The sequence below is a fragment of the Ctenopharyngodon idella genome, chromosome 2 (assembly GCF_019924925.1).
Source record: "Ctenopharyngodon idella isolate HZGC_01 chromosome 2, HZGC01, whole genome shotgun sequence".
NCBI classification, from domain to species: Eukaryota; Metazoa; Chordata; class Actinopteri; order Cypriniformes; family Xenocyprididae; genus Ctenopharyngodon; species Ctenopharyngodon idella.
This window is the reverse complement of record NC_067221.1, coordinates 38,232,172-38,260,143: the sequence shown is the minus strand read 5'-3', so window position 1 is coordinate 38,260,143 and position 27,972 is coordinate 38,232,172. Positions and strand designations below refer to the sequence as shown.

The 27,972-nt window shown below is 36.4% G+C and overlaps 1 protein-coding gene across 1 annotated transcript; it reads right to left on the bottom strand.

Annotated features, from left to right (window-relative positions):
* Positions 1–1,328: 1,328 nt before the first annotated feature.
* zcchc2 (zinc finger, CCHC domain containing 2) lies at positions 1,329–27,557 on the bottom strand. The gene is made up of 14 exons (XM_051911770.1): positions 26,958–27,557; positions 23,607–23,715; positions 23,441–23,511; positions 15,660–15,731; positions 13,235–13,335; positions 12,356–12,450; positions 12,134–12,217; positions 11,985–12,021; positions 10,818–10,902; positions 9,456–9,523; positions 9,163–9,254; positions 8,928–9,023; positions 6,622–7,668; positions 1,329–2,923 (listed from the first exon to the last, which is right to left on the bottom strand). The coding sequence occupies exons 1-14, from the start codon at positions 27,519–27,521 to the stop codon at positions 2,862–2,864; spliced, it is 2,583 nt and encodes an 860-aa protein (XP_051767730.1). The 5' UTR covers positions 27,522–27,557; the 3' UTR covers positions 1,329–2,861.
* Between the last annotated feature and the right edge of the window lie 415 nt (positions 27,558–27,972).

The window sequence follows — 27,972 nt, the reverse complement described above, 5'->3', positions numbered from 1 at the left end:
TTCAATGATGTCAGTTTTGTTCAGTTACGGGATCTCGTCGGTTTTGTTCAGGTACGAGATCACAATGACTGGTTGTTTTTTTTTTTTTTTTATTATGAGATTTCAATGTCACTCGGTTTTGTTCCATAACAAGGTTTTGACGACAGTCGGCTTTGTTCCTTAAGATTTTAATGACAACTGGTTTTGTTCCGTTACGAGATTTCTATGACGGTCAGTTTTGTTCAGTTACAGGATCTCAATGATGGTCGGATTTGTTCAATTGCGAGATGTCAATGACAATCGGTTTTATTCCATTAAGAGATCTCAATGATGGTCAGTTTTATTCCGTTATGAGATTTCAATGACAGTTGAGTTCGAAAGGAGTCAAACTGTTGGTTTTTACAATGTATGCTCTGGGAACGTTCCCAGAACGTTCTGGGAACCAGAAACTAACGTTCCCAGAACATTCTGGGAACCAAAAATTGTTAGCTGGGATTTAACCACTGGATTTACAGAAATCATTTTGTTATGTTTTCTTTTCTCAACATTGAATATCTAATCTGCTCCTGACGGACACAATTATTACTATTTCAATTATCACTCAGTTAAATTTAACTATGTATTACTGTCTTTGAAAAAGGCTAACACATTAAAACGCACAGATTCACATAATTTAATATTTATATGTGATACAGGGATTCTCAAACTTTTTTTTGTCAGCTGAACCTCTTTGACCTAATATATTTACTTGAAGCACCCCCTGAGATTTTAAGTTAATAAGTTAAGTCAATAATCTAAAAACATTTGCAGGTTCTCTTATGTCAGTTAATGGTCACATGACATCTAGGTAAACAACAAGAAAATTTCATCTTATTTTTAAGTGTTTATTTTTATTTTTTTTTTATTTTAAAATTATATAAATTTTAAATTTTTATTATTTAATTATCAGATTTTCATTAAACTGCATGAATACCTTGCAGTTCCTTCACAAACCCCAGTCTGGGAAACCCTGACGTAATATAATTTTAATGCACTTCATGTTGTTGATAAAGAATGGAATGCAATTTTTCTCTTTGTATGTTTATATCAATATGATGCAAGATTATCCTTTTCAAATCAATAAGATAAACGAGTTAGATCAAAAGTAATCTAAAAGTAGTCCGATTATATTACCTAAAATGTGTAATTTGTGATTACATGACTAACTACAATTTTTGTCATGTAATTTGGAATCAGTAATCGACTACAATTTGTAAGTAATCTACCCAGCGTGTGATTTAACTATCCGTTGGCTTTTCAACATCATGCATCTCTTGACAAGATTTCAAATCAAAAGCAACACAACAAAATGGGTTTTTGATATTTATTGCTAATATTTCTTGACATAAATGATCAATTTGCCAAAAAATGCAAATGTGATCAGATTAATTTGCCCTCTCAGTACAGATTAATCAACATTTACATATGAAATACAGTAAACGTAAATTCAGAGGCAGATATCAAACCTCGTTCATACAGTACAGCTTCATAAATCTATAAAAAGTGTAACGAATACAGTCGACATGGTCTGAACCTCGAGTAGTTAACTCCCTTTCGAGTCTATTTACAGATTAGTAACAATTTACCAAACCAAACGAAAGCACATTTAAAAACCTGCAACACACGTCTTCTCCACCGCATGTTACTAACCATAAATGTGCTAAAAACTCCTGGACAAGCATTAAAGGCCTCGAGCCCTTCATCAAAATCTCATGAAAATATCAAAATAAAATCCTTTCATGTATTTTCTCAATACAAACATGCCAAATCTGCTTTTCCTATATATATATAGTATATAAAAAAGAAAAAAAGTTAGGGCTGCTTTGGCAAAACTGCAACAATATTTCAGAAATACAACGTCGCAATTTTAAATATGTACTTTAAACACAAAGAATTAAGAGTTTTGAAATTATTTTCAACACACTTCCAGCTGCTTGCATGGCAATAGGCACAAATGTTCGCCTTCACAATTCGCCGACAATTTTTTCAACACACAAGCAAGATACTATGGATGCTCAAAGCTGTCCTACGTTAACAATAACTTTTCTTTCTTGGTTAGAGAGTAACTTGTGTCAAAATTACCTTTGAATTTCCTTGAACAGTGCTATAGGCTTAGGATGAACATATATGAAGGATTTTGTCTCCTGACATGAGTAACTGTGGCGCCCTCTAGTGGTCAGAGCGTGTAAATGAGAGGCAGTACTGCAGATCTGGGTATTTCAGTGCATTTCATTTTAAACACCCGACTCACATTTTTCGGAGAACAGTTGTAGTGCATCACGTTCAGAAAGAGAACAGGGCAAACCAGCAGCGTATAATGTCATAAGAGCATCATCATAAGCCCTCAAAAACTTCCTCTCTGCTTTCAGAAAGAGAACTCTCATCTTCAATAACAAAACAAGAACTTCCAAAATATGTTTACAATATTTTTTTCTTGTCGTTTTCTCTCGTGGCATGTATAAAAGCCTATAAAGATTAACCCGTGTCAGAAAACAAAAGAAATACTGCACTACAGGACTCAAGTTTCTTTTTCTCATTAACTTCGCCAGACGCTGCTAATGAGAACCTCAGCTTGTATAAAATCCTTCTGACAACAATGAACTATTCTGGACCTAGAACAAAAATCCTCTTGCAATCCGCCCTACTTAAGCTATAACATTAAGATAATTTAATTTCTAAGAGAACCCATTAAGTTTAGCAACTTGTCTTGTCATCAGTGTCGTTTGCATTGGCTCTTTTAAAGCAAACCTCTCCAAACAAGGATGCTTATACAAACAGAACAAACTCCATCTAAAGGGTCTCTGGAATCGCTGGCTGGCAGGGCTTTGGTCCCCTGCTTGCTGTCAATCGGTTTTGTCAAGTGCTTCTGAGGAGTTTGGGGCAACGTACTTCAGCCGGAAACCACCTGAAACATACGGAAATGTGTCAGTATGAGCGCTAAACGCATCAGGGAGCTGAAGAATAAAGCTGGAAACAAGTATGTGGACAAAAAGCACAGATATCGGTATGTAACTGTCGCCCCCTTGAGGTTTTTTACTGCCACAGCTCACAGCAACACAAAGAACATTTAAAAAGATTGTGCACCCACTAATGAAAATCATGTCAGAATTTACTCACCCTTATGTTGTTCCAAATCTGTATGAGTGTCTTTCTTCTGTTCACAAAAGAAGATATTTTGAAGAATGTTTGTAACCAGACCATTGACGGCACCCGCTGACTTCCATAGTAGGAAAAAAAATACTACGGAAGTTGATGGGTACCGTCATCTGTCTGGTTACAAACATTCTTCAAAATATCTTCTTTTGTGTTCCACAGAAGAAAGAAACTCATAGAGGTTTGGAACAACATAAGGGTGAGTAAATTATGACATAATTTTCATTATTGGGTGAATTATCCCTTTAAATATATAAAACGGAGCCACGCACATGCAATACACTGGTTTACTGCGTCACAAGGCATTTCCATAAAAAAACAAAAACAAAACCAAATCTCGTTCACGTTCTACATTCAAATCTACTATGGCAAGCCACTTTAACATTTAATCCTTAAAATGTACTAGTATCCATTTTCATGCTATAATACTTATTTTTTTTAGATACTAGTATCTATTATATTAGATACTAGTACTTATTCATTAGCTACTAGTGCTTTTTCTTTAGGTACTAGTACCTTTTTAAAAGATACTAGTACTTATTCATTAGATACTAGTTTTTATTTATTATTTACTGGTACTCAATCATTAGATACTAGTACCTATAAAATAGACACTAGTATTTATTTATTAGATACTAATAATTATTATTAAATACTAGTACTTATTCATTAGATACAGTACTTATTTCAATAGTGACTACTAACTACTGTTAACACATTTCAAAATTTGCCATTGACTTCTATGAGGATCTGTCATTCAGATATGAACTATTCAGTTTTGACTTGTATTCCAATTGTGACCAGTACATATATTTTTTTAATATACTAGTAGTTATTCATTAGGTACTTGTACTTTTTTTTTTAGATACTAGTACATATTATTAGATACTAATACTTATTAGATATACATACCTATTAAATAGATAATATTTATTAATACTAGTATTTATTCATTTGATACTAGTTCTTATATTTTTAGAAACTAGTACTTATTGATTAGCTACTAGTATTTATTCAATAGATGCTAGTAAACATTTTTATATACGCTAGTACTTATTCCAATTGTTACTAGTAAAATAAATAAATAAATAAATAAATTTATATATATATATATATATATATATATTAATATATATATATATATATTATAAAATATAAAGTGGCCATTCTGACTAGGCATAACATAAGAGGAGTAAAAAAGCAGTTGTGACTAGGACAATTACAAAAGATACTGATGTCTAATAAATTAGTACTGCTACCTAATGAATAACTACTAGTATCTATTAGTACTAGTATCTAATGAAAAGCATAGTATTTAATAAGTACTAGTATCTAATGAATATTTATACTAGTAATATTTAAAAAGATACTAGTCATTATTGGAATAATTACTAGTCAGAAGAATAAAACAGAATAACTACCAGTACCTATTCATTCGGAGATATCTTGAACCTCATAAGGAATTAGTGAAAATGTATTTGGAGATATCTTCAATCAAACAGATTATTACATAAACATGAGTACATTTCAACCATCCAATCAGAGTTCACATGGTAATACAATATATTAACATAAACATACTGAATGAAATTGATTGTAAGTAACTGGCTTCGTATGTTAGCTTATCTTACTAATTTGTTAGCATGAAAACACAAGGAAAGATAAATGTTTAATATGTTTAATATGACATTTTTTTTTTTGATGTACAGTATCATAAATACTTGACTGTTTGGATTTGATTATTGGCAGTTAATTAGATCCAGAAACCAGTTCATGCACTCCAGCCACAATACCCACAATACCCGCTCAAACAACCATAATAACCACGACATCCAGCACAGCAGATTTTGGAGTTTCTGAATTTTTGGAGAGTATTTATAATTCCTTAAAATAAAAAAAATAAAATGAGTATTTATCTGCATCAGAGAATGATCAATTCTTGGCATGTCAAAATTAGAGTCCTTCTCGCTGTAAAATAGGCCTACTCAAAATATATTTCAGCTATTTGAAGATTAAAAATTTCTACAGTTTGTGAATTTATATTTATGAGTAAGGCCCTTTGATAATAAAAAAGGTTTATGTTGCCCCTATAATATTAAAATGCAACACATTAAGAATGATGCGTCTCTTAATTTTAATAGTCGCTCTTTCTATGAGACAGAAGATGGTCTTATTGTTGGTAAAACTACTTCACTTGTACATTCATTGTTTTCTGCACCATTTTTTAAGGGTCAGTGTCTCTAATACAGCGAATTCACCTGATGACAGTGGTGAATCACTGGTACAACAATGCTAATGAATGAACAATAACATCAAAGAAACATGAGAACTGCCAAACAATGAAACATAATTGCATAAAGAGGGAAAACAATAAATAAATAAAAAATATAGGTGTCTTATTTCTCTATAACTTTCACATTTTACATTTTATATATCATATATATATATACATATATATATATATATATATATATATATATATATATATATATATATATATATGAATTTAAAAATGAATGAATTCATATCATCATATTCTCTAGTGCCATCTCCTTATTTCTAATCTCTCTCTTATGTTGTTGATTCATTATTATTCATTGCATTATTAGCATACTAAGCAGAAAAGTTAATTTAAAAAGTACTAGTACCTATTACATTCAGGATATCTTTGGTCTAAAAAGTTACTAGTAACTAAAAAAATAAGTACTAGTTCTAATTTTTCTTAAGTAAAGTGTAATTAAATACTAAACACTATTGGAACAAGTACTAGTATCTAATAAATAAGTACTAGTTTCTTTGAAAAGGTACTAGTAACCTAAAGAATAAACACTAGTAGCAAACGATTAAGTACTAGTACCTAATGTAATAGATACTAGTATCTAAAAAAATAAGTACTAGTAGAATGAAAATAGATACTAGTACGTTTTAAAGATTAAATGTTAAAATGGCTTGCCATAAATACGCTAGACTCAAAAACCAAAAACTGATGCACCTCTTGATGTTAATAACATCACAACATTTATTTTCATCAAGAGGTGCTTCGATTTTTGGTCAAGATCTTGTATTGACAATGCAAGAGGTGAGCACTCTGTGAAGTCTCCTCCAGCACATCCCAAAGACTTTCAATGAATTTAAGGTCTGGACTCAGAGGTGCCAGTTCATGCCAATTCAAACGATTCTTCATGCTCCCTCCCAACCATTCTTTCACAATTTGAGCCTGATGAATGTAGACTTTGTCATCCTGGAATATGGTCATGATACGTCTTACTACATCCTAAGTATTAGCTAAATTACTACATTTTTTTGTTCATTATTCAACATTTTTAAAAGAACCAATCAGATAATGGGGATGATGTGCAAAATTTGCAAATTGGAATGTGGAAAAAAAGAAAAAGAAAATTCACATCTGTGTTTGTATACTTGTGTAGAGCATTGCTGCCATCATCGTACCTGTCAGCCCGGCGTCGATGGACGGTTGCTTACAGTCTTGAGCGTAATGTCCACTCATGCCGCAGTTATAGCAGGACACGTTGTTGGTCTTCTTCATGTTGGTTCCGCCAGACATCAAGCCGACTGGTGGAAAGACAGGTGGGTAAAAGCGACGGAAGGGGGGCATCTGAGGCAGGCTGTAGCCCGCCTGCGACGCCAGCATGTGATCCGAGTGAGCGTGCAGAAACGCAGCAGGAGGACCGCTATGGGCGTAGAAGGGCAGAGGTGTCCCGTTATTCTGATGACCCTGGGCGGGGAAACTGTTGCATAGAGACGGAGGGAGGTGGAAGAAGGTAGGAGGAGGAGGCCCAAACATCTGACGTGCAGGTTGGGGTGGCAGGAAGTAGCTGGGTGTCTGGTGGGTGCCGTTGCCCCCACAGGTGCCACGGCAGCCGCAGGTATTGCAGCCCCCCTGCTGCTGCTGCTGTGTCCCACAGGCCTGTGGGGTAACTGGCAGGCTGGAGCTGTTGATGTAGGACAAGGAATCGCTCTGAGCGGTGCTGTGTGTAACCGCGGGGGCTGGCAGGGGCCCCGGCCCTGGGGTGTGCGTGGGTACACTTGTGGGGCAAGGTCCCGGTACTTGGCTACTGGAGAGAGGGCAGGAACTGGAAGGGGCGCTGGCAGTAACGGAGGCCTTGGCGTTTGTTTTGACGGGATTGTTGGCGGGTTGTAGAGGACACTGGCTGGTCGAGAGGACGCTGAACGCCCCCAGCGGTGGCTGTTGCTGTGGTTGAACGCTGGCCGATGATGTTCCCGGGTCTCGGGCCAGTGGGATGGTGATGGTTATCTTACCCTGCCCAGTGTCCCTCTGGGTGGTGTTGTACTGCAGGGAGTAGGGGAGGCACGCGGTCAGCGCCAACTCCACAACTGAAGGCGGCGGCTGCTGAACATTCTGGGGCTCAGCAACTAATGGATTCACCATGGCAACTGCTTTCCCGCCAACGCCTTTTGCGAGGGGAGTCTTTTCAGCTGGTTCCTGGGCTGAGTTATCCGACTGACTTTCAGTATCTGAATAGACACATCAAGTTTAAACATAATCAATTAAAAATGTCAATCATTGACAACAGATTAGAATTATTAAATCAAATGACTTTTTAGTGGATGTGATTAATCTAAAAACAAAAGTAAAGCAGAAGTTAAAATCACTAAATTAAAAATGAAAATAAAAACAAAAGCACAGACTAAATGTTAACTGGTTAGAGGAACACACATTCACTCAATCTGATCTTAGTAATTATATTAGCCAACATTTGATTAGCCCATTACAAAAGTCAATTTACAGTTAAAGGCACATTTAATGTCCAACAACAAATATTTTAGCAAAATAGTCAGAATTATTGCACTTCTTCTGTTTGGAGCACATGCGTGCAGCGGCGCTTGTTCACTGAAATCTGTGGAGTTTCGTTTGCATAAGGCTCGTCCACTCCTGACAGCAAAATGTAAATATTTGCATGACTTTCTAACATTTACAGATGGAGAATATACCTGTGAAATGTAAGTTATGTACTAAGGAAAATGCTATATTTAAAATACATTAAACAGCACAAGTATCTGTAAGAGCATCTGACGGGGCAAGCCACACTAAACTATATGCATTAACTATATCTTACCAATTATTTTGAAGCCCTTAATATAAAGAATGTCTCATGTTTAGGACAAATTGGATTAGCACTTTCCTCACAGAAACTCACTCTGCGTCCTCCGCTATTTTTCAGATTCGCTTGTAATATCAAACTACTGTATACTGATATAAACGGTATTGCCTCATCCTATATAGTTTATAAAAAATATATCAATATATTGTACAAACTCGATATACTGCCCTAGCATGAGTATATTACAGATTTTCTGGATGAAATCTCTCTTCAAAAACACATTCTGAACAACACATTTTGCATTCCTCCTCTTCTCTAGCTTACTTCCCAATCTAGTTGTCTAATAAAACCGGCATTGTATATTATGAATATTGCTGGCTCTTTGACAAATTGCTTTTGTTCCTCTTTTGTAAGTCTTTTGGCTAAAAGCATCTGCTGAATGCATAAATGCAGTGTAATGAAATGCAACAGCCGATCGCCTCATGGACAGTGTTCTGACATTTAGCGCAACTGAAACTCTGTCAACACAAATTCGATTCCCGGCTTGAGGCTTTTTGCCGATCCCGTTCCCCTCATTCCAGCCCGTGCTTTCCTGTCTGTCCTGTATACTGTCCTCTCCAATAAAGGCATAAAAAGGCCAAAAACATAACTTGTATAAGAAATGTAACACACCTTGGTCCTCCAGGCTCTTCTGGTGAACAGGGCTAGATGGCACTGAGTTTGAGCTCTCTGATGATGTGTCCCCCCCATACCGGTCCCTTCCTGTGTCTAGAAACCAAAGGATAGGAGTAAACAGGGTTGTAGGTCACTGTAAGGCAGTAGTACATGTATGCGTGACAATGTATTTAGAGATGCACATATATTGATAATTATCATTTTGTCACTTTTCTAGCCATGGCACAAACACCTTTGCAAGATGCCTGGTTGATCATCAGTGTTGCAGAAGGTTTCTGGATCCCATTAGAACTCTTGACACCAACAACTCGCCGGCCTCTATCCCTGAAAACATACAACAGCCATACAGCAGCCATTACTATAAACACTCCTGCTGCATCAGTGAGTACAAAGAAACTGTCTTAAATTGTTTTTTCTGTGTACATCATTTCGTTTTAAAATTTTGCCAGTTCAGACATAAAAACCAGGCCAACATTACAATCTGAAGGAAATTCAACACAGTAGTGTATGTGTGTGTTTGTGTACCTTTTTCCAGTTGATCTTCCTTTGTTCTTCTGTCCAGCTGTGAAGATTCTTCTGTCACTGGTGCAGCTCTGCAGGGAGACAGAACGAGAGTGTGTGAGCAAAACATATCTAAAAAGATCTGTGCATTACTTCAAATTGTTACAATGACTAACTGTATGTTACTTTGTTTTTTAAATAGTATGCAAAATAGTTTACGTGTGAACTATGTGCAAGTATGCTACACTGTCATCACATTAGTTCATTAGGTTGCATGTTGAATTCGGTGAGCAGTGCCCTGTCCTCGTGTCAAAAATAAAAATGGTTACTGCTACGGCTGCATGATTTGGGGAGGAATTTTTTTTTGCGATTTTACTGTTGAAAATGGTGATTGTAATTTAAAAAAAAAAAAAAAAAAAAAAAAACGACTGGATGAAAAAAAAAAAAACATCCAGGCTTGTGCTTGTTTGTAGGGCACAAAATTGATTTGTGATTTTATAAATATGTGAATATTGCTATAAAACAATAATAATAATAATAATAATAATAATAATAATTCTTTTTTATTATTACTACTTAAAAAATGCTAAAAAAAAACAAAATAAGTAATATTATTCTTGTAATGTCAGTGTAAAAATTGAAAAATTAGTGCTGTCAATCAATTAATCACAATTAATCGCATCCAAAATAAACGTTTGGAAGCGATTAATTAATTAATTATATATATATATATATATATATATATATATATATATATATATATATATATATATATATATATATATATATATATATATATATACACACACACACACAGGTAAATACTTCTTAAATATATACATCTATGTGTGTGTATTTATATCTACATAATAAATACACACACACACACGTATATTATGAAAACGCAAACTTTTATTTTGGATGCGATTAATCACGATAAATCGCTTGACCACTAAAAAAATCTATTAAAAAATATTTTACATTAAAACTGTAAATTTACAATATAATTATTGTTGTCTTAATTTCATAATTTTCAACCATTAAACCAATAAACCTTTTTATTTTTGATTTATCATGCAGCAATATTTACTGCATATTTTTAATTCCATGCAAAAACCTTTTGACAGAAAGAACATTTTTTCACAGTCCAATCAAACAGTGATTCAAGATTTGAAAGATTTGCTGGGGAATTACTTCCCAGTTCATTACTAACTTATGAAAATGGAACTTGACTACGTTGAATTGTAGGATTCAGTATTTCATTATAGACAGTATGCATTAAAAATTGTGCACTGTGTCCACTGTATACATACTGCAGAAGCACTATCAGCAGTATGCCATTCCAAGAATACCAAAGAGAGAGAAAAAAAAAATTTACAGTCTCACCTGTTCCAATTCAGTTTCTTTCTTCCAAACTCTCTCTCCATTCTGCTCACAGTTTCCTCTCCTCTGGCATTCAGAGCGCTGATTACTACAGGGAGAGGAAGACAGATTATGTGACGAGAGAAGGCCACGAACACAGGCTGCATCCGAAATCGCATACTCTCTTGAGTAGGTACTTGTTTTGAATAATTACCGCTAAAAAAGTATGCAGGATGAATGTGTGTAGTATGAATGTAATCTAGATGTACTACATTTGCCACGTTGTCATTATCATGTGACCTACCAGGGTCAGTTGCGTCGCTTCACTGCCATTCATAAATCCTCTCCTGTTGCCTCATGGGATAGTAAAGTGTCCATCATATGGCACACTTCAAAATCTCACCAGAAGTGGTATCTCATCTGGGTACTTTTTGCCCACTCTTTTATGAGTACTGTGAATTCGCACATACTTCTTTTGTCACATCCTGTTTTTGGCCTACTATATAGACGGGGAGTATGCGATTTCTACTGATCCTTACAGGACAGACCTGATTTTAATCATACAGTGGCCCCAGAATTATTTGGATATGTAAGACACATTTAATATATGAATGTCACTGAATTAGACAATAAAATATCAAACGTTTCAGACATTTTAAAAAAAGATTGCACAAGCACACTTTGCAAGCAAAACATTTCACAAGTTTGTTAGGTTTAAAATGATTAAATAGATACATTACCATTAAAAACTTTTTTTTTTTTTCTTCTTTTTTTTTTAAATAAGTCTCTTATGCTCATCAAGATGGAATTTATTTGATCAAAAATACAGTAAAAAGAGATTATTGTGAAATATTATTACAATTTAAAATGACTATGTTTTCTATTTGAATATATTTTAAAATGTAATTTATTCCTGTGATGCAAAGCTGAATTTTCAGCAGCATTACTCCAGTCTTCAGTGGAAATATTCCTTTTTATTATCAATGCTGAAAACAGTTGTGCTGCTTAATATTTCTTTGGAAACTGTGATACTTTTTGTGTAAGGATTATTTGATGAATAGAAAGACCAAAAGCATTTATTTGAGATAGAAATCTTTTGTAACATTATAAATGTCTTTACTGTCTCTTCTTTTGATTAGTTTAATGCATTTTTGCTGAATACAAATATTAATTTGTTCAATGAAGGTCTACCTCAGTCCCGCAGCTCTGACACTGTAAGCCTCCACATCTGTAAAAGAGAAAAGACACAGATGAGGCTGTAGCAGTCAGTACAGCATTAGCACTTGTAATGGTGCTGGCGTGTGTTTCTAGGGCAGATCTGACAGGTCTGTTTCTCTCACCCTCCTCTAGGCTGGAAGTCTCGGAGCAGTCCTCGGAGAAACCACGTTCAGGCTGATGGATTCTGGTCACGGGCGCACTGGTACCTGCAGAGAGGAGCAGATGGGCAAGTATTACAAAGAAAGATCAGGACAGGTGTAATAAAAAGCTCATATTTGGTCATTTTTAACATTCAGTCATCAACTGATAACATTCTACGATTGGCCAGTCAGAAGGTTCCTCACAGTGGCTACATGGCAGTACAGGAGCATCAGACAGGAAGAACCTGGAAACGTCACATCTCTGAAGGACGTCCTGTGATAAAGACAGGAACTTCTCCCTGCAAATGAACAAGAGAGAGAGGTAAAGGTATTAAAACATCCATTTTTTCTTGCTGGTACAGACGAGCACAATCTGTGACTGCATCTAAACTGTGCTACAGGAAGTAGAATCCCCTCTGGTCCTGACATCAGTGTTACTGACCTAAATACTGCCATGTGTTGTGGGACTTGAAAAGGACACTTTGTTTCATGTGACAAAAAAAAGAAAGGAAACACTGATTCCCTTTGACAATTTGATGACGAACTTATCGAAATCTTTCAATCTCTGAAGAATTTAAAACCATCTGCATACTGCTATATAATTTGAACATTTCTAGGCAGGAAGAGGGACTGGATAGATTTAGGTTGGGTTGGGTTAGTTGTAGTATTCCTAACCATGTCTACCTCATGCTCACACTTTAAAACAAATTGTACGATAACATGTACAAGCGTTCCGTTCTGGAAAAGATAGAAAGCCCAAGTAACTAAAAGCTGAGGAAAAGGAATGCAAAAGTAAGGATTTGCTGTCAAATCGATTAATCGCGATTAATCACATCTAACATAAAAGGTTGGTTACATAATATATGTGTGTATATGTATTTTTACATTTATATGATATATATAAAAATGGTATAATATATATATATATATATACACACATATATTATGTAAACACAGACTTTTATGTTAGATGCGATTAATCGTGATAAATCGATTTGACAGCACTAGGAGTAACGCAATGTAACATGTTCCATTTAAAAGTAATGTTCCCCAACATTCACTCAACACTAAAATAAGAATCACCTGAGGTTTCTCTCCAGTTCTCTGGATTCACATTGATCTCCACGACTGAGTAATCTGACGATGCCCTTCTCAAAGCCGTCAGGGCTCTGCTCCTTAGGAAGCTAGAGAGACAGAGGGATTGTTTAAGGGATTATTTTACCTCACATTGCACAATTTACATTGTCTACAGCTAAGCAGGTGACAAAATGCCAATAAAGCATACTAAACTGAAAGAGTGAGGCTATTTGGAATGGCATACTACTATACTATGCATTAGGGCTGCACAATTTTGGGAAAAAAAAAAAAAAAAAAAAACGACATTGGGATATTTTGTTTTTCTGCGATATGAAAAAAAAAAAGTCAGATGACTTGAATAGCTCAATTTGGAAAGAATGAATCATTCTAAGATGATTGGGGTGATTTTGTAGGTAAGTAAATACACACAGAAAATAATGAACAAATTACAAGTATAGATAAATTTAATAGAACAAAGATACAAATTAAATAAATAGTGCTTTATATTTTTCAGGTAAATCTAACAGTATTCAGGTACAGAAATTGAATACTCAAATGTAAAATAACACCGCACAGTCCTCACTGTATAAATGAAATATAATAAATCTGTGTCAAAACTACAAAAGTGATTTTTCTCTTTTTCTTTTGTTGTTTGATTAACATTCATGACACAGAAAGCAGCAGGAATATTGGGCTGCTGTCACTTTAAGACCGAATGCGTGGATCCAAAATACTGTTACACGTCCGTTTTTCTTTCTCAATTGTTTAGTTCACCTAGGATACAAGCAACTGTGTTAATGAGGATACTCAATGTTTTACGTGCATTTTGAAAATTTTTTTGCATGTGTGTTCGTTCAGGCACAAATAGACGCAAAAGAGAAGGCCATTCGGTGTTCACGTGCATCTGCGTGGCTCTGTGTGTGTGTGTGCGCACAGAAAACAGCCGCACATTCAGAATTGAGTTCTCTTTCGCATCTTCGTGTGATCAAATGGTTTAAAATCGCTCAAATGTTTACACTGAACGGACCTAAAATACGTTCAAATGATAAACTTTTGTATAGGGTATATGTCGAACGTCACATGACCAAACCAGAAAACTGGTCTCACTGCATCCGCTTGTCAGAGAAAGTGTTAACAGCAGTATGAAATGATGGCATATCTATGGACTTTTAAGGTAATCAGCGAAACTACCTAGTGTTTTATTAAATATCTAAATGTTAGTGTGAAGAAGAAAAACGAAAAAAGCTTTTAAATATCAATCAGCATATGCGGGGGACATCAGTTATGCTCATCTTTGCCCGCTTCTTTTAAATTATCTTAAATAAAACAGCAAATTTTTTCATGAAGCACATACAAAAGACCTAAACCGAAAGCGATCTGAACTGTTTTACAGAATATGGAAGTTAGATTGCGCATAACCCCTATGATGGTCAAACTTTGCATTTAATCTAAGAATCACGTGCGTTTTGAACCGTGGTTTCTGGTCCGTACGGAATAACGTGATGTGACTATCACGGATGCACACATCACAATTTCAATGCTAAAACGATATATCGTGCAGCCCTACTGCGCATACTGCATTTGCAGTTTGCAAAATGAATACCTTGCACAGTATGAGAATTTTCTGTATGCATAGAAAACCCAGATGACCCAACTATATACTTTACACAAAATGTGCAGAGCACAACCAAACCACACTGTGGAATACTGTTTCCCACAATGCAATGTGCCCGACCTGACCTTCCATTTCGAGTGTAATGTCTTGAGCCTTGATTCCGTAATTTGATTGGAATGTCATTTTCTCACTCTCTCTCTCACACACACAAAAACATAACCATTTCCAAAATTATAATGTGCTAATTTCATGTGAAAATAACTTGGCATACTACTGTTTGAAACATTTCTTTGCATAATGCTGTTTGGAACAATATTTTTAAAGGTAGTATGCATGCAGTACATTAATGTTGTTATTTTTAACTAAAAGTAATTAAAAAATCTGAAATAAAAAACAAATATTAGATGAAAAACTTATTAAATTTAGAAATGATTCCTTGGCAACTAACTAAAATAAGTTTAATTTGAGGTACTAAAATTAAAAATCAAGCTAACTAAAACTAATAAAAATAACGCACAACAAAATTACTAAAATTTAAACTAAAATTAAGAATGAAAATATAAAAATAAAAGCTAATTCAAAATATTAATACTAAAATAACACTGAAGTACACATAATGAAGTATGCGGAACGCTAGTATTCCATTTTAAACAGAGCCAGAGAGAGGGAAATAGAAACAGAAACAGATGGATGTCCATTGCTGGTCTGGCCAGGTGGCATCTTGCCCGACTGGTGGGCACACTGGCATGTGCGACAGATCCACGTGACTAAACGAATACAAAATACAGCACCAAAGACCTATGTCTCTCTGCTCACCTTTAATAGAAAGTCCTCCAACTCACGATGAGTTTTGGTGACAGCAGTAGATGAAGAGTCTGACCATTTCACCTGCAACAGAAGAGAAGCTCTGTGAGAATTGACCAGTGCTGCTGTCATCAGTCTGAACATAATGGATCTTTTTCTTGGATTCCCCAAAGCTCATCGTATTTCACTCAGACATGACTAACTGTGCTTGTCCACTTGCCACCGATGCCTTAACATGGATTTCTTCACATTGTCCTCAGTCAAATATTCCAATACTTTGGGTTAAAATTACAGCATGAGAAGAACATTTGAGCTCTTAGACTATTAGCTCATTTTCAAAGCTTACGGTGTGTTAGGCAAATAAAATACTCCAATGGAATCTCCCATTGAAATATGGGCATACCTGAAATACTTAAACCAGCCCAAATAAAGACAATGACATCAGCATGGGGCGTATGCCCAGAATCTGTTCCTGCCAAACTGGGTCACTGCACTTTTTTATGCTTTAGCATTTCAACCGCTAGCGTTCAATCTGTTTAAATGAATTCAAAAAGGCTTCAGCTCATGAAAAAGTTTTGTAGAAAAGAAATCAAAGTCTCGGTGCTAAACTAAAAATAACATTTAAACGTGCATAACTAACATACCTTAACCTACACTACGGTTAAAAAGTTTGGGGACAGTAAGATTTTTTTTTTTTTTTTTTTAAAGAAATTAATACTTTTATTCAGTAAGGATGCATTAAATTGATAAAAACTGACAGTATAGACATCTATAATGTTACAAAAGATTATTTATAATATACTATATATTAATATATAATATATTATTGGTTATATAATATATAAATTTTTCAATTGTAGTCTTTTAAAAAGTCATCTGAAATAAACTAAGTGTAGTGTTGTCAAAAATAGTGTTTTTTTGATACATATTGTTACTGAAATATCTGAAACGCTTCCAATACTCATTTTCCGCAGAATACATACACAACACCAGCTGCGCTTACTCTCTCTCTCATCTCTCTGACAGCGAGTTGACACACAAACCCGCCTCCCCTCACTCGTTTCATTTGCTCTGGATGAATATTGTTGGTGTTACTCAAATTTGTGCATGGGATTGTGCGTATTGCGCATAATTTTACTCATTCCCACATATTGTGCTCACACCCAAAGTGCCTCTCAGTACTAAACGGAGTTCTTTTTTATTGCTTATTGCACTTAAACAGTCATATACACACAAAATAATGTCAAAATGCCGGTCTTGGTGAGTATTCATGTGTAAACAGTCAGTTATGTTTTAAGTGAACGTAAACAGTTGAGAACGAAAACGCATACGTAACAGTATAATGGATCCTTGCGTAAGGTCTTAAAGTGACAGCAGCCTAATATACCTACTGCCATATTATGAGATAATATTAAAAATATCTATATGGCAGTTTTTCCCCATGGAATCAATAGCCGCTTTTCCACCGTCTTGCTGAATGGTTCTTAGAATGGTAAGGAACGGTTCCAGTTGTGTTTCCACTTGAGCCTGGTTCAGCACGGCACGATTACAAACCGTTCTGTGTATATATAAATATATATATAATAACATTAACTGCAAAAACCATGATAGTCTCTTAAGCCATTTCATGTTTGTGGATTTACAGAAGAGAGGAACGGTTTTCACTGTAGTCTGTTTTTGGGTAGAATTACACAATACACGTCCAAATGAATTACAGCCGTTGTGAAAGTTCTGGCAGATATCCACTCAAAAAGACTCAATTAGATGATGTCTGTAATTGGGGCAATTCCTCTATCTCAGATAACAGAGAAAGTGTTGAAGTGTTTATCTGTAACTCCAAACCAGCTCTTTCAACACCCGGGTAGCCAATCGCGCTGAGTAAATATTTTAGCCTTAACAAGGGCTGGCACGCTGTTTCGTCTGCTTCTCCAGTGAATACTGATGTCTTAATCGTAGGGTTTGGCGAGACACAGGTGGTCAGGGTTCAGTGGTAAGCCTGGGAAAGGGTGGAGAATCCGTCTTCTAGTGATGTATGGGGATTTCTGATTGGGATGCAACTCACATTAAGTTGGAATACAAGACTTCAAGACGGACAGAGAAAAGGTAGTGGCTCGAATTTGGGAAAGAACACATAATACTTTCTTTTTCCTTCAATTCTTATTTTGATTCGAATGGATGAGGTGAACTCATCCTGGATTGGAATAACACCACGTACTAACCAGGACCGACAGTGCACAAATCACAGCGTCTAATGTTTTTATGTTCACACTGAAAATAAAAACATTTCATGTTTAATAATGTGAAGTAGCATTCATTTATGCTGTTTATGATGATAATGAACAAAAGTGACAGTGATTGTGATTTTAAACAATCTGTCAGCACTGTTTTCTATCTTAATATATCCTGGGGAGAGTAGAGCAAAAGATGTCCTCACGGGTGTCCTCAATACGTCTCCTTCCCACTTCAGCCTCCAAACAACCTTTAGGTTATGAAAACTGAACAACAGCACAACAGACAGGCTGTTATGGAAATTCTGTTTATTTGTAATAAATGAAGATTTTTTTGTCACTGAACATTTAGCTCCTGAAACAGAATAGTTGCATACTGCCGAACCAACAGTCAAGTAATGTTTTATTTACTTGTCAAAGACAATTTCACTCGCACACTGTCTGTAACTTTTAGGCAGGCAGTTCCGCATGACCTTTTACAAGACCTGATTAATAGTGAAATTGTCAAAGCCATTTTAAAAAGTGGAACTAGTTTTAACTGTACATGCATCCTAAAAACACAACACAACACGCAACAGACAACCAAACATGTACTCATATTTGCGTGATATGGACAGTCACGGAAACACTGCGCATTGTATATAAACAAGAAATTCAGCGTTTGAGAGGAAAAGTCAAATGCTGACAGAAACCACGACAATTTTAGTGAAGAAGAGACCGTTTCATTCTTACCTTTATAGTCCGAAATGCCAATTCAGTATAAACGCCATAGCACAGTCGGCAAGACGAGGAATCGCAATGCTAGAGTTGTGTAAACAGGTCACGTGCTGCGTTCATCCAATCAATGACACCGCAAATATGCAAATAAGAACGTTAACCCAGCGTTTAGGAACGTACAGTGTGAATACCCAAGATTAATTGTTAACTCTGGGTAAATTATGAGCAGTGTGAAAAGTGAAGCAAGATAACCCAGGATTACCTGGGGTTTAGAATGACCCAGGGTTAACTATTTCAAGTGTGAAATGTCCTAATGAGCCATAACGCAACAGCTAAAGATGCCAGTCTTAATGAGTATGGCTGTAGCAGCAGTTCTAGCCGTCAATTTAAAGACTAACACCTTAAAACCAGTTGACAGATGCTGGATAATAACTTGCTTGATGTCTGATATGACTTATCTTTTTCAAGCTCTTATTTTTCATCTTTTCTCCTCCAACCACCTTTAAATGGTCCATGGACAAATTCAAGCGCTTAATTTTCTCAGACACATACCTGTTTACACATGGTATTTCAATCTGTCTCTTTTGTCCACTTCCGACCAATTGTCTCCTGATTTCTTCGAGGGGAGGGTCTATGGGCGGGTAAATGTATGGGCTTTTTTCATATCTTTCAATCTAATGGATAAAATAAGCTCCCGCAATTTACATATACACGCACCAAAGATGACCGAAAAAGAGCTTTTGTTTCTGCTCTGACAGCGGCAAGACCACGCCAAACGCAGTGAGTGCACGTTAGAAATCAGAAATGGTAAGAGAACATTGTGCTTGGTATGTTTTTTTGTTTTCAAACCAAATCTTCAGCCAACAAAGTTTAAATCCCGTCTGGCTAGGGTGCTTCCCACAATGTTTACACGATAGGTCAGTAGGCGAAGAGCAGGTGGTCTTTTGTGGCTGTTCGAACACATTCAACCACATTCAGCAATGAGAATACTTTTTGTGTGTCAAAAAAACAAAATAATGACTTTTCAACAATATCTAGTGATGGGCGATTTCAAAACACTGCTTCGAATCTTATGTTTCGAATCAGTGGTTTGGAGCACCAAAGTCACGTTATTTCAGCAGTTTGACACGTGATCCGAATCACTGATTCGAAGCAAAAGATTCGAAGCAGTGTTTTGAAATCGGTCGTCACTAGATATTGTTGAAAAGTCGTTATTTTGTTTTTTTGGCGCACAAAAAGTATTATTATCGCTTTATAATATCAAGGTAGAACCACTGTACTCACACAAACTGTTTTAAATATGTTTTAGTACATTTCTGGGCGTTTGAAGGTGTAAATTAACTTGCTGGCAATGGAGGCCCCACTGAGCCATCGGATTTTATCAAAAATATCTTAAATTGTGTTCCAAAGATGAACAAAGGTCTTACGGGTGTAGAACGACATGAGGGTGAGTAATAAATGACATTTTCATTTTTGGGTGAACTAACCCTTTAATACCATGTATAAATAAGGCCTAAGTATAATAGGTTGTGAATTTAATTGTGTTGACCAAATAGACTATTATTCAAAAAAATGCAATTACTCATTATTCATTCGTCATTTATGTCAGACACATTGTGAGATGATCATCTTGTTTTCATATTTTGCTTGGTACACTACAATGCCTTTCAAAGGGTATTTATCGTAGCATGACCCAGGTTTTGTTATAAAACAATATTGCAGGATTCCAGGGGCAGTTTTCACCCCTAAAAATTACACGATACATTAAGCAAAGGAAAAGAAAAGCACTTCTCTCAGTCAGGCCTCTCTCTCTTTCTCTCCCCAACTGTTTTGGCACTGGTCCATACTCTCACTGTGAGCCGAGCCAAAGCCTCTTTGGTAAGGCTGTCAACTCTGTATCAACAACCGGATGTTTACAGCTCAGGCTTTGCATGTTTCCTCACTTGTCCCAGAGAGACAGGAATCTCATGTACATAGCTGAGAGCGTAGCTCGGCCTTCAGGACATGTCTGGAGCCATAGAGGCTGAGTGTATGCTCATTTAAGGTCTTTTTAACACCATGAATAATGCAAAGCATCTATGCAAATCTAAAACAACAGCTTCTACAAAGACATTAACTGTGATTAACTGTGAATTGATTCACACCTACACTACATCAATGTTCTTTTTAACCAACCACATAAGCACAAATACAACAAATTGTTTTAAAGTCAAACTTTACTTTACTGTTTATTTCCGAGTGGAACATGATATTCAATGAGGGAAAAAAAAAAAAAAAAAAAAATGTAGTGTAGGATTTTATCCTTCGGGAATTGTCTAAATCATGAAACGTGGGTGTTAACATACCAGAATGCAGCCAGGCGGTTTCTTATTGGAAAAACGTGCAAAATAGCACCAAGAACATGTATTAAAGGGATAGTTCGCCCAAAAATGAAAATTCTGTCATCATTTACTCACCCTTATGTTGTTCCAAACCTGTATGAGTTTCTTTCTTCTGTTGAACACATAATAAGATATTATGAAGAATATTGGTAACCAGACAGTTGACGGTAGCCATTGACTTCCATAGTATTTTTTTTTTCCTACTATGGAAGTCAATGCCTACCATCAACTGTTTGGTTACCAACATTCTTTAAAATATCTTCTTTTGTGTTCAATTGAACAAAGAAACTCATACAGGTTTGGAACAACATAAGGGTGAGTAAATGATGACAGAATTTTCATTTTTGGGTGAACTATCCCTTTAAGAAAGTAAATGGGGTCCATTTTGATTTCATGTTGAATCTAATCTTTTCCGTAGCATTCTAAGCCCACTCCATATAGCTGTATAATATCAAATACATCAAATATTAAGGATGCACCAGTATTAAAATTCTGGCAGATATAGAGATGTGCTAATAATCATTTTCATTGTGTGGCCAAAAGAAAATGTATTTTAAAAATTATTAAAACTATTATATTTAGCAATGATTATGCTGGAAATAAATCTGCCGATAGGGTTGGGCTTTTTTCACAATATGAACAGAGAAGCAAATTACAAACAACAGGAGAAAAAGGACAAAGATACAAATTTAAAAAATGTTTTTCAGTAGATTATTTACCAGAAATTGAATAATCAAAAACACTGCATAGTCCTCACTGAATTATTCAATATAAATTGATTTTTATTAAAGTTACAAAAGTTATTCAGTCAAGAGCAGTGGGTGATTTTTTCTTAGTCTTGTGTTGTTTGTTGTTAACATAAATGACACAGACGGCAGCAGGTATTTTAGGCTGCTGTTACTTTAAAGGGGTCCTTGATTATGATTTCACTTTTTTAACTTTAGTTAGTGTGTAATGTTGCTGTTTGAGCATAAACAACATCTGCAAAGTTATAATGCTCAAAGATCAATGCAAAGGGAGATATATTCTTTTACAGAAATCACTTTTTAAGGACTACAACAAACGGCTGGTAGGGACTTCAACGAGCTTCTTCCCGGGTTGGTGACATCACAAACCCCAAAATTTACATAAACCCTGTCCCCGAGAACACACAACAAAAGGGGGTGAGGCCATGTTGGGTTGCTTTAGAGAAGAGGAAGAGTTGGATTTGCAGAAAAGATTAATATGATGGCCCATGCTAGTCGACGAGTTGAATCAACTCCACAGCTACTACATAAATTTACCCACTAACCATTCAGAAAAGTTGTAACTTCTTCCTGAGTCTCTCCATCAGTGTCTGACTCCGGTTTGAACAATGTAAGGCTGAACACTGTTACTGACAATCATCATTTTGGCTGCGTGAGATTCTCCAGCTTTGTTGTTGTTGAGCAGCTGATGTGTGAGCTGTTAAAGCTCCGCCCTCTTTGGAAAGCGGGCCAGGAGCAGCAGCTCATTTGCATTTAAAGGGACACACAAAAACGGCATGTTTTTGCTCATACCCAAATAGGGGCAAATTTGAATAGCTATAATAAATGATTTGTGGGGGATTTTGAGCTGAAACTTCATAGACTCATTCTGGGGACACCAGAGACTTATATTACTTCTTGTAAAAGGGGAATTATAGGTCCCCTTTAAGACCGAGTGCATGGATCCAATAAACCGATACACATACGGTTTTCACCCAACTATTTACGTTCATTTAGGACAAAACTGACTGTATTTTGTGAAAACTCCAAACTATGAGCATTATGACAATTGTGTGTGCATTTGACCATTTAAGCACAATAATCCGTGAAAAAGAACTGAATTTGGGAAAAAGAAAAAGAACATCGTTACTGTTTGTATCACTACACAAGCGCTGAGGAAGCCTCTGGAGCTGATATTCAGATATGGTAATAGGAGTTTAATTTCCGACAGGCACTTTTAATTGTAGACCACTCACAACAGACTGGGCCGTCTGACCAATCAGAGCAGAGTAGGTTCTTGGAAAGGACGAGTTTAGAGAGACTGAATCCTTTATTGAACCGTTTAGACACGGTGAAAAAACATATGCTGAAAATGTATATTGTGAGAAAAATAAAGTATTTTTTGACCTTGGACGCATGTAAAACTTTTGTAGGAGACCCCCAAAAACAAAATTAGGAACTTTTAAAATAGCATAATCGGGGCACTTTAAATAAGAATTTAATTCAAATCATTAATATACGGTCATTCGAATTCTGTGGAAATCTGTAGATTCTGTGCAGATCAACCAACATTTCTTTTCTTGCTTTCTTAGGAGACTCTTTCTTACCGTTATGACAGCTATGGGCACATATCATTCTAAATCATTTCCCACAACTGTGAAAATCCTGGAGCTCTCCAAGCTTCTTTTAGATGAAACGTCAGTGTTAAAACTCAGCTGTCTCTGAGGGGTTTTTGAACTTACCTCAAAACTGTACTGCCTGCCGTCTCCTCCCATAGAAACCTCCTTCAGAATGATCTTCTCAATGTGCACCACTGCAACATCAAAGAACATCATCATTACAGTGCTGCATATGTGGCTTTTTTTTTCTTTGTGCTGACAGGGTTTTCAACATGCGAAGGTGAGATACCTTCCCTCTGCGACGTGCCGCTGAGGTGTGGATTGGTGTTGCTGCAAAGAGTCCAGTCTACGTCATTCTCCCGGTGTCGACAGAGGAACCCCGGCCTGGAAAACTGGCTCTGTGACAGCGAAAGAAAAATAAGTTATTAAAAAGGTGCATAAACACATAAATTTCCAACATCACACTTTCTGAAAAGGAAAATAGACGCACTTGAAGTTTATAATTATGAATTCATGTACACTGTGTTTTTTTTGTCCTTTCCACACTAAAAGCAAAAATGTAATTTTAATGGGGTCCTTGATTATGATTTCACTTTTCTTAAACTTTAGTTAGTGTGTAATGTTGCTGTTTGAGCATAAACAACATCTGCAAAGTTATGACGCTCAAAGTTCAATGCAAAGGGAGATATTTTCTTTTACAGAAATCGCTGTTTAAGGACTACAACAAATGGCTGGTAGGGACTACAATGAGCTTGTTCCCAGGTTGGTGATATCACAAACCCCAAGATTTACATAAACTCCGCCCCCAAGAACACACAACAAAGGGGGTGAGGCCATGTTTGGCTGCTTTAGAGAAGAGGAAGAGTTGTTGTTGTAGTAGAGTGTTGTTGTCATGCCCTCATTTTACGCCGGACTGCTTCACAAACGAGGGTCAATTCAATGCTGGATTTGTACAAAAGATTAACATGATGGCGCATGCTAGACGATGAGTTGAATCAACTCCTAACCATTCAGAAATGTCCAGTTTCATTCTAAAAGTTGTAACTACTTCCTGAGTCTCTCCATCACTGTCCGACTCCGGTTGAACAATGTAAGGCTGAACACCGTTACTGACAATCCTCATTTTGGCTGTGTGAGATTCTCCAGATTTGTTGTTGTTGAGCAACCAAATGAGCTATTAAAGCTCCGCCCTCTTCTGGAGGAAGGAAATGAGGAAAGGGGTCCGGGATCAGCAGCTCATTTGTATTTAAAGGGACACACACACAAAAACGGTGTGTATTTGCTCACACCCCAATAGGGGCAAATTTGACAAGCTATAATAAATGATCTGTGGGGTATTTTGAGCTGAAACTTCACAGACACATTCTGGGGACACCAGAGACTTATATTACATCTTGTAAAAGGGGCATTATAGGTCCCTTTAAATCAACAAAACTACAGCCATATGTGATGTTTAATATACAGCTACGTGAAGAAACCAACAAAAACATTTTGTCTAAGGTGACAAGACTCAGGTTAAAGGTGCATTCACTCATCTTCACGCCCACTGTCGATGACGTTAAGGTCTCCTAAAATTGCCTACTTTATCATGTCAGAGCAGGTTAGAATAAGGTATATATACACATACAGACATCTAACAATAGCCTACTATTTTTAAATAGTGGATGACTGGTATGATTTTTTTTAAATGGACAATACCTATCTAGTAGACAGCAGAATGTCCATTATAACGTCAATAAATGTGGGGCGTCAATCAAAGCATTGCATCTGAGGTGCAACACTTACACAATCAAACCAGATCAAAGCCATTCACATTCAGTCATTCAAAATGTGTCAATTAATTTGGATTGAACCAAGTGATCCCTCGTTTCCTCTTGTTTTATAGCAATTGAGCATAATGCCTCAGCTTACATGTATACGACTCATCACCATCATTTAAACCATTAACATCATTCTCAACTTGACATCAGCAACAAACAACAGACATTCATAAACAGAGAGAGAATGTTGTTTTGGAGACCCGATTCAGTCTAATGAGTGCGGATGTCCCATGCAACGAAAAATCCCACACATGGCCTCATTTACAAAATGCAAAGCCCACAATAAAGTCATTCACATAGAGATCAAAGGAGATCAGGGAGGATAGAATTGGACACACTTGACCCACAAGCCTATAAGATGGATGAATTTAGCAAAGCAAATGTCCCATCATGTGGTTGTATTGGATTAAAGGGTTTGTTTATTTGAGATGGCACATTCCATATTCCTATTAAGATGGAATATGGACTGTGCTATAATTTGCTGACACATAACTCACATTAGATAACCAGGCATGTACTCACAAAAAAAGGGATGTTTCTGTGTTAATGGAATATTTTTAAATTCATGTTGGTGAATATATTTGTTCACAGTATTTGCCAGGATTTTTCCTGTCAGTGACTCAACATATGTTGACAGCTGCCAATCATCTGACATGAGCACATGAATCCTGTTGATATATGATACACCTCTGGCTGTCCCTAGTCAAAAATGAATAAACAAACAAATAAAGGAATCCTATTCGAGTATCTGAAAACAATCCGAGAGGGAATTTTCTTACAAGATTTCAACATAACTTAACAAAACTGCCTCTTTTAAAGAACTCAAAGTTCTATTATGGTTCCCAACAAGACAAGAAAAGGCACCTGCAGGACATAAAATGGAATGTAAATAAAATCTCAGTAGGGGTAACATTTTTCAGGAACCATGCGATTCCTTTAACTGCCCGACATTAAGACATTATTCCAGTACAAAACCTTTAGAACTTTAATAAACATTATACAATATCCAATGAGACTCTAAAGATTAAATAATAAATCAAGAAATCTTGTAGGAGTTTCAGTTTATCCAGTAGGATCTTATTTTATTCTTACTCTCATTGGGATCCTTTAGGATTGATTCGCAAGTATGATAGAAATTCCAACAGGAATCCAGCAAAAATTCCTTATAAACTAGAGGTTATTCAGATTCATGTACCAGTAATGTCAGTTTAAGTGGCAGTACCATGGAGCACTGATGGCATCACATGATAAAACCATGGTATTTTAATATGTATGGTACTACTGGCATAATGTTCAAATTATACTATGATATACTATGGTACTTTTTGTTAGTGTCTTTAAATTTCTATTCTCTACCTGATTTCTATTGGTACTGAATGTTTACCATGGTATGTATATGCTTCTCCAAGTGCTTTGGTCATTTGTATTAGTAACTTTAGACAATACATGAAAAGTATCATGGTACTACCATGTTTTTGGACAACATGTACCATAATAGAACAATTAAATTCCCTGGAGTACCATGTAAATACAATAGTAGGCCTACATGAATTTCAAAACCTTGGTGTGTGTGTGTATATGTGTGTGTGTATATTTATATATATATATATATATATATATATATATATATATATATATATATATATATACCATGGTTTTGCCATTTAATGTACCATGGTACTGTCACATGACTTTTCTGTAGGGGTGGTACTTCAAACTTCCATATTATTTTGGGGTACGTGTCCAAAACATTAAATTACCATGATTTTTTGCCATTTTTTTAGTGTAATGTAACAGATTTAGAGGTAAATAACACACACCCATCTTTGGAGTCTGTCCAACTGCGCACGCAGCTCTTCCCGCTGATGGAAACTGAACGCCGGGTGTAACGAGCCCATCGTGAAGAGCAGCAGCAGTTGGTCCACAGTCTCCGGCTCCGGTAGAGCCCCGCACATCCCCGCGTCCATTCGACTCAACGTCCTGAAGAGAATCGCGGCGCATTCCCTGCTCTTGGATCCGAGCAAAGACAAATAAACTAGCAGTTTGGACAGCACCACGGGGTCGCTTACGTCCACCAGCCCCTCTAGATCAGCGGGGCAGTTGGCCCGGATCTCGAAGTCCCGCAGGACGGTGAAATCTCTCCGGGCCAGATCCTCCAGACAGGCGCCGAGGTAGCGCAGCTCCAGCGGCTGACACATATGCAGCAGCCCGCACAGTAGTTCTACGCGTCCGGCCGGGTTCAGCTGTAAGCCGAACCACTCGAACACCGTCTCCTTATCGAGCGGAGCCGCTCCGGTGCCGCTCTCCCGATCGGTTCCGTTAACGGAATTCAAGTCGCATCGGTGATTTTCGCCTCCCGCCGCTCGCAGCTTCATCTTCATCATTATCAGCTCTCAAACACGATCATCAGAGATGGAAGTCCATGGATGGTACTTTCTTGCCAATATGTCGGCATCAAAACGCGATGAAATTCCCGATTTGGGGCGGAATTTCGTTAAAATTTGCTGTCTGTAATGTGACGGTGTGGCTTTGGTCAGTTTGCCAGATTACTCGCCTGCCGTGCCTCCAGAATATCCTGTCAATCATTCGTGACTCCGCCCACTCATCATAGGAATCGCAGGGTCCTAAACTCACCCTTTTGCTCATATTTGGCAGCTCGAAAGATAATTTTTATTTAATGATTCGATATACAAACTATAACAAATATATTTACATAATTAAATATATTTATGATTTATTAATTTAATAAAATATCATAAAATATTACAATAATTAATTACATATGGCATGAAATATAATAAATGGTTTTGCTGTGCTATAATCATATACCCGAGT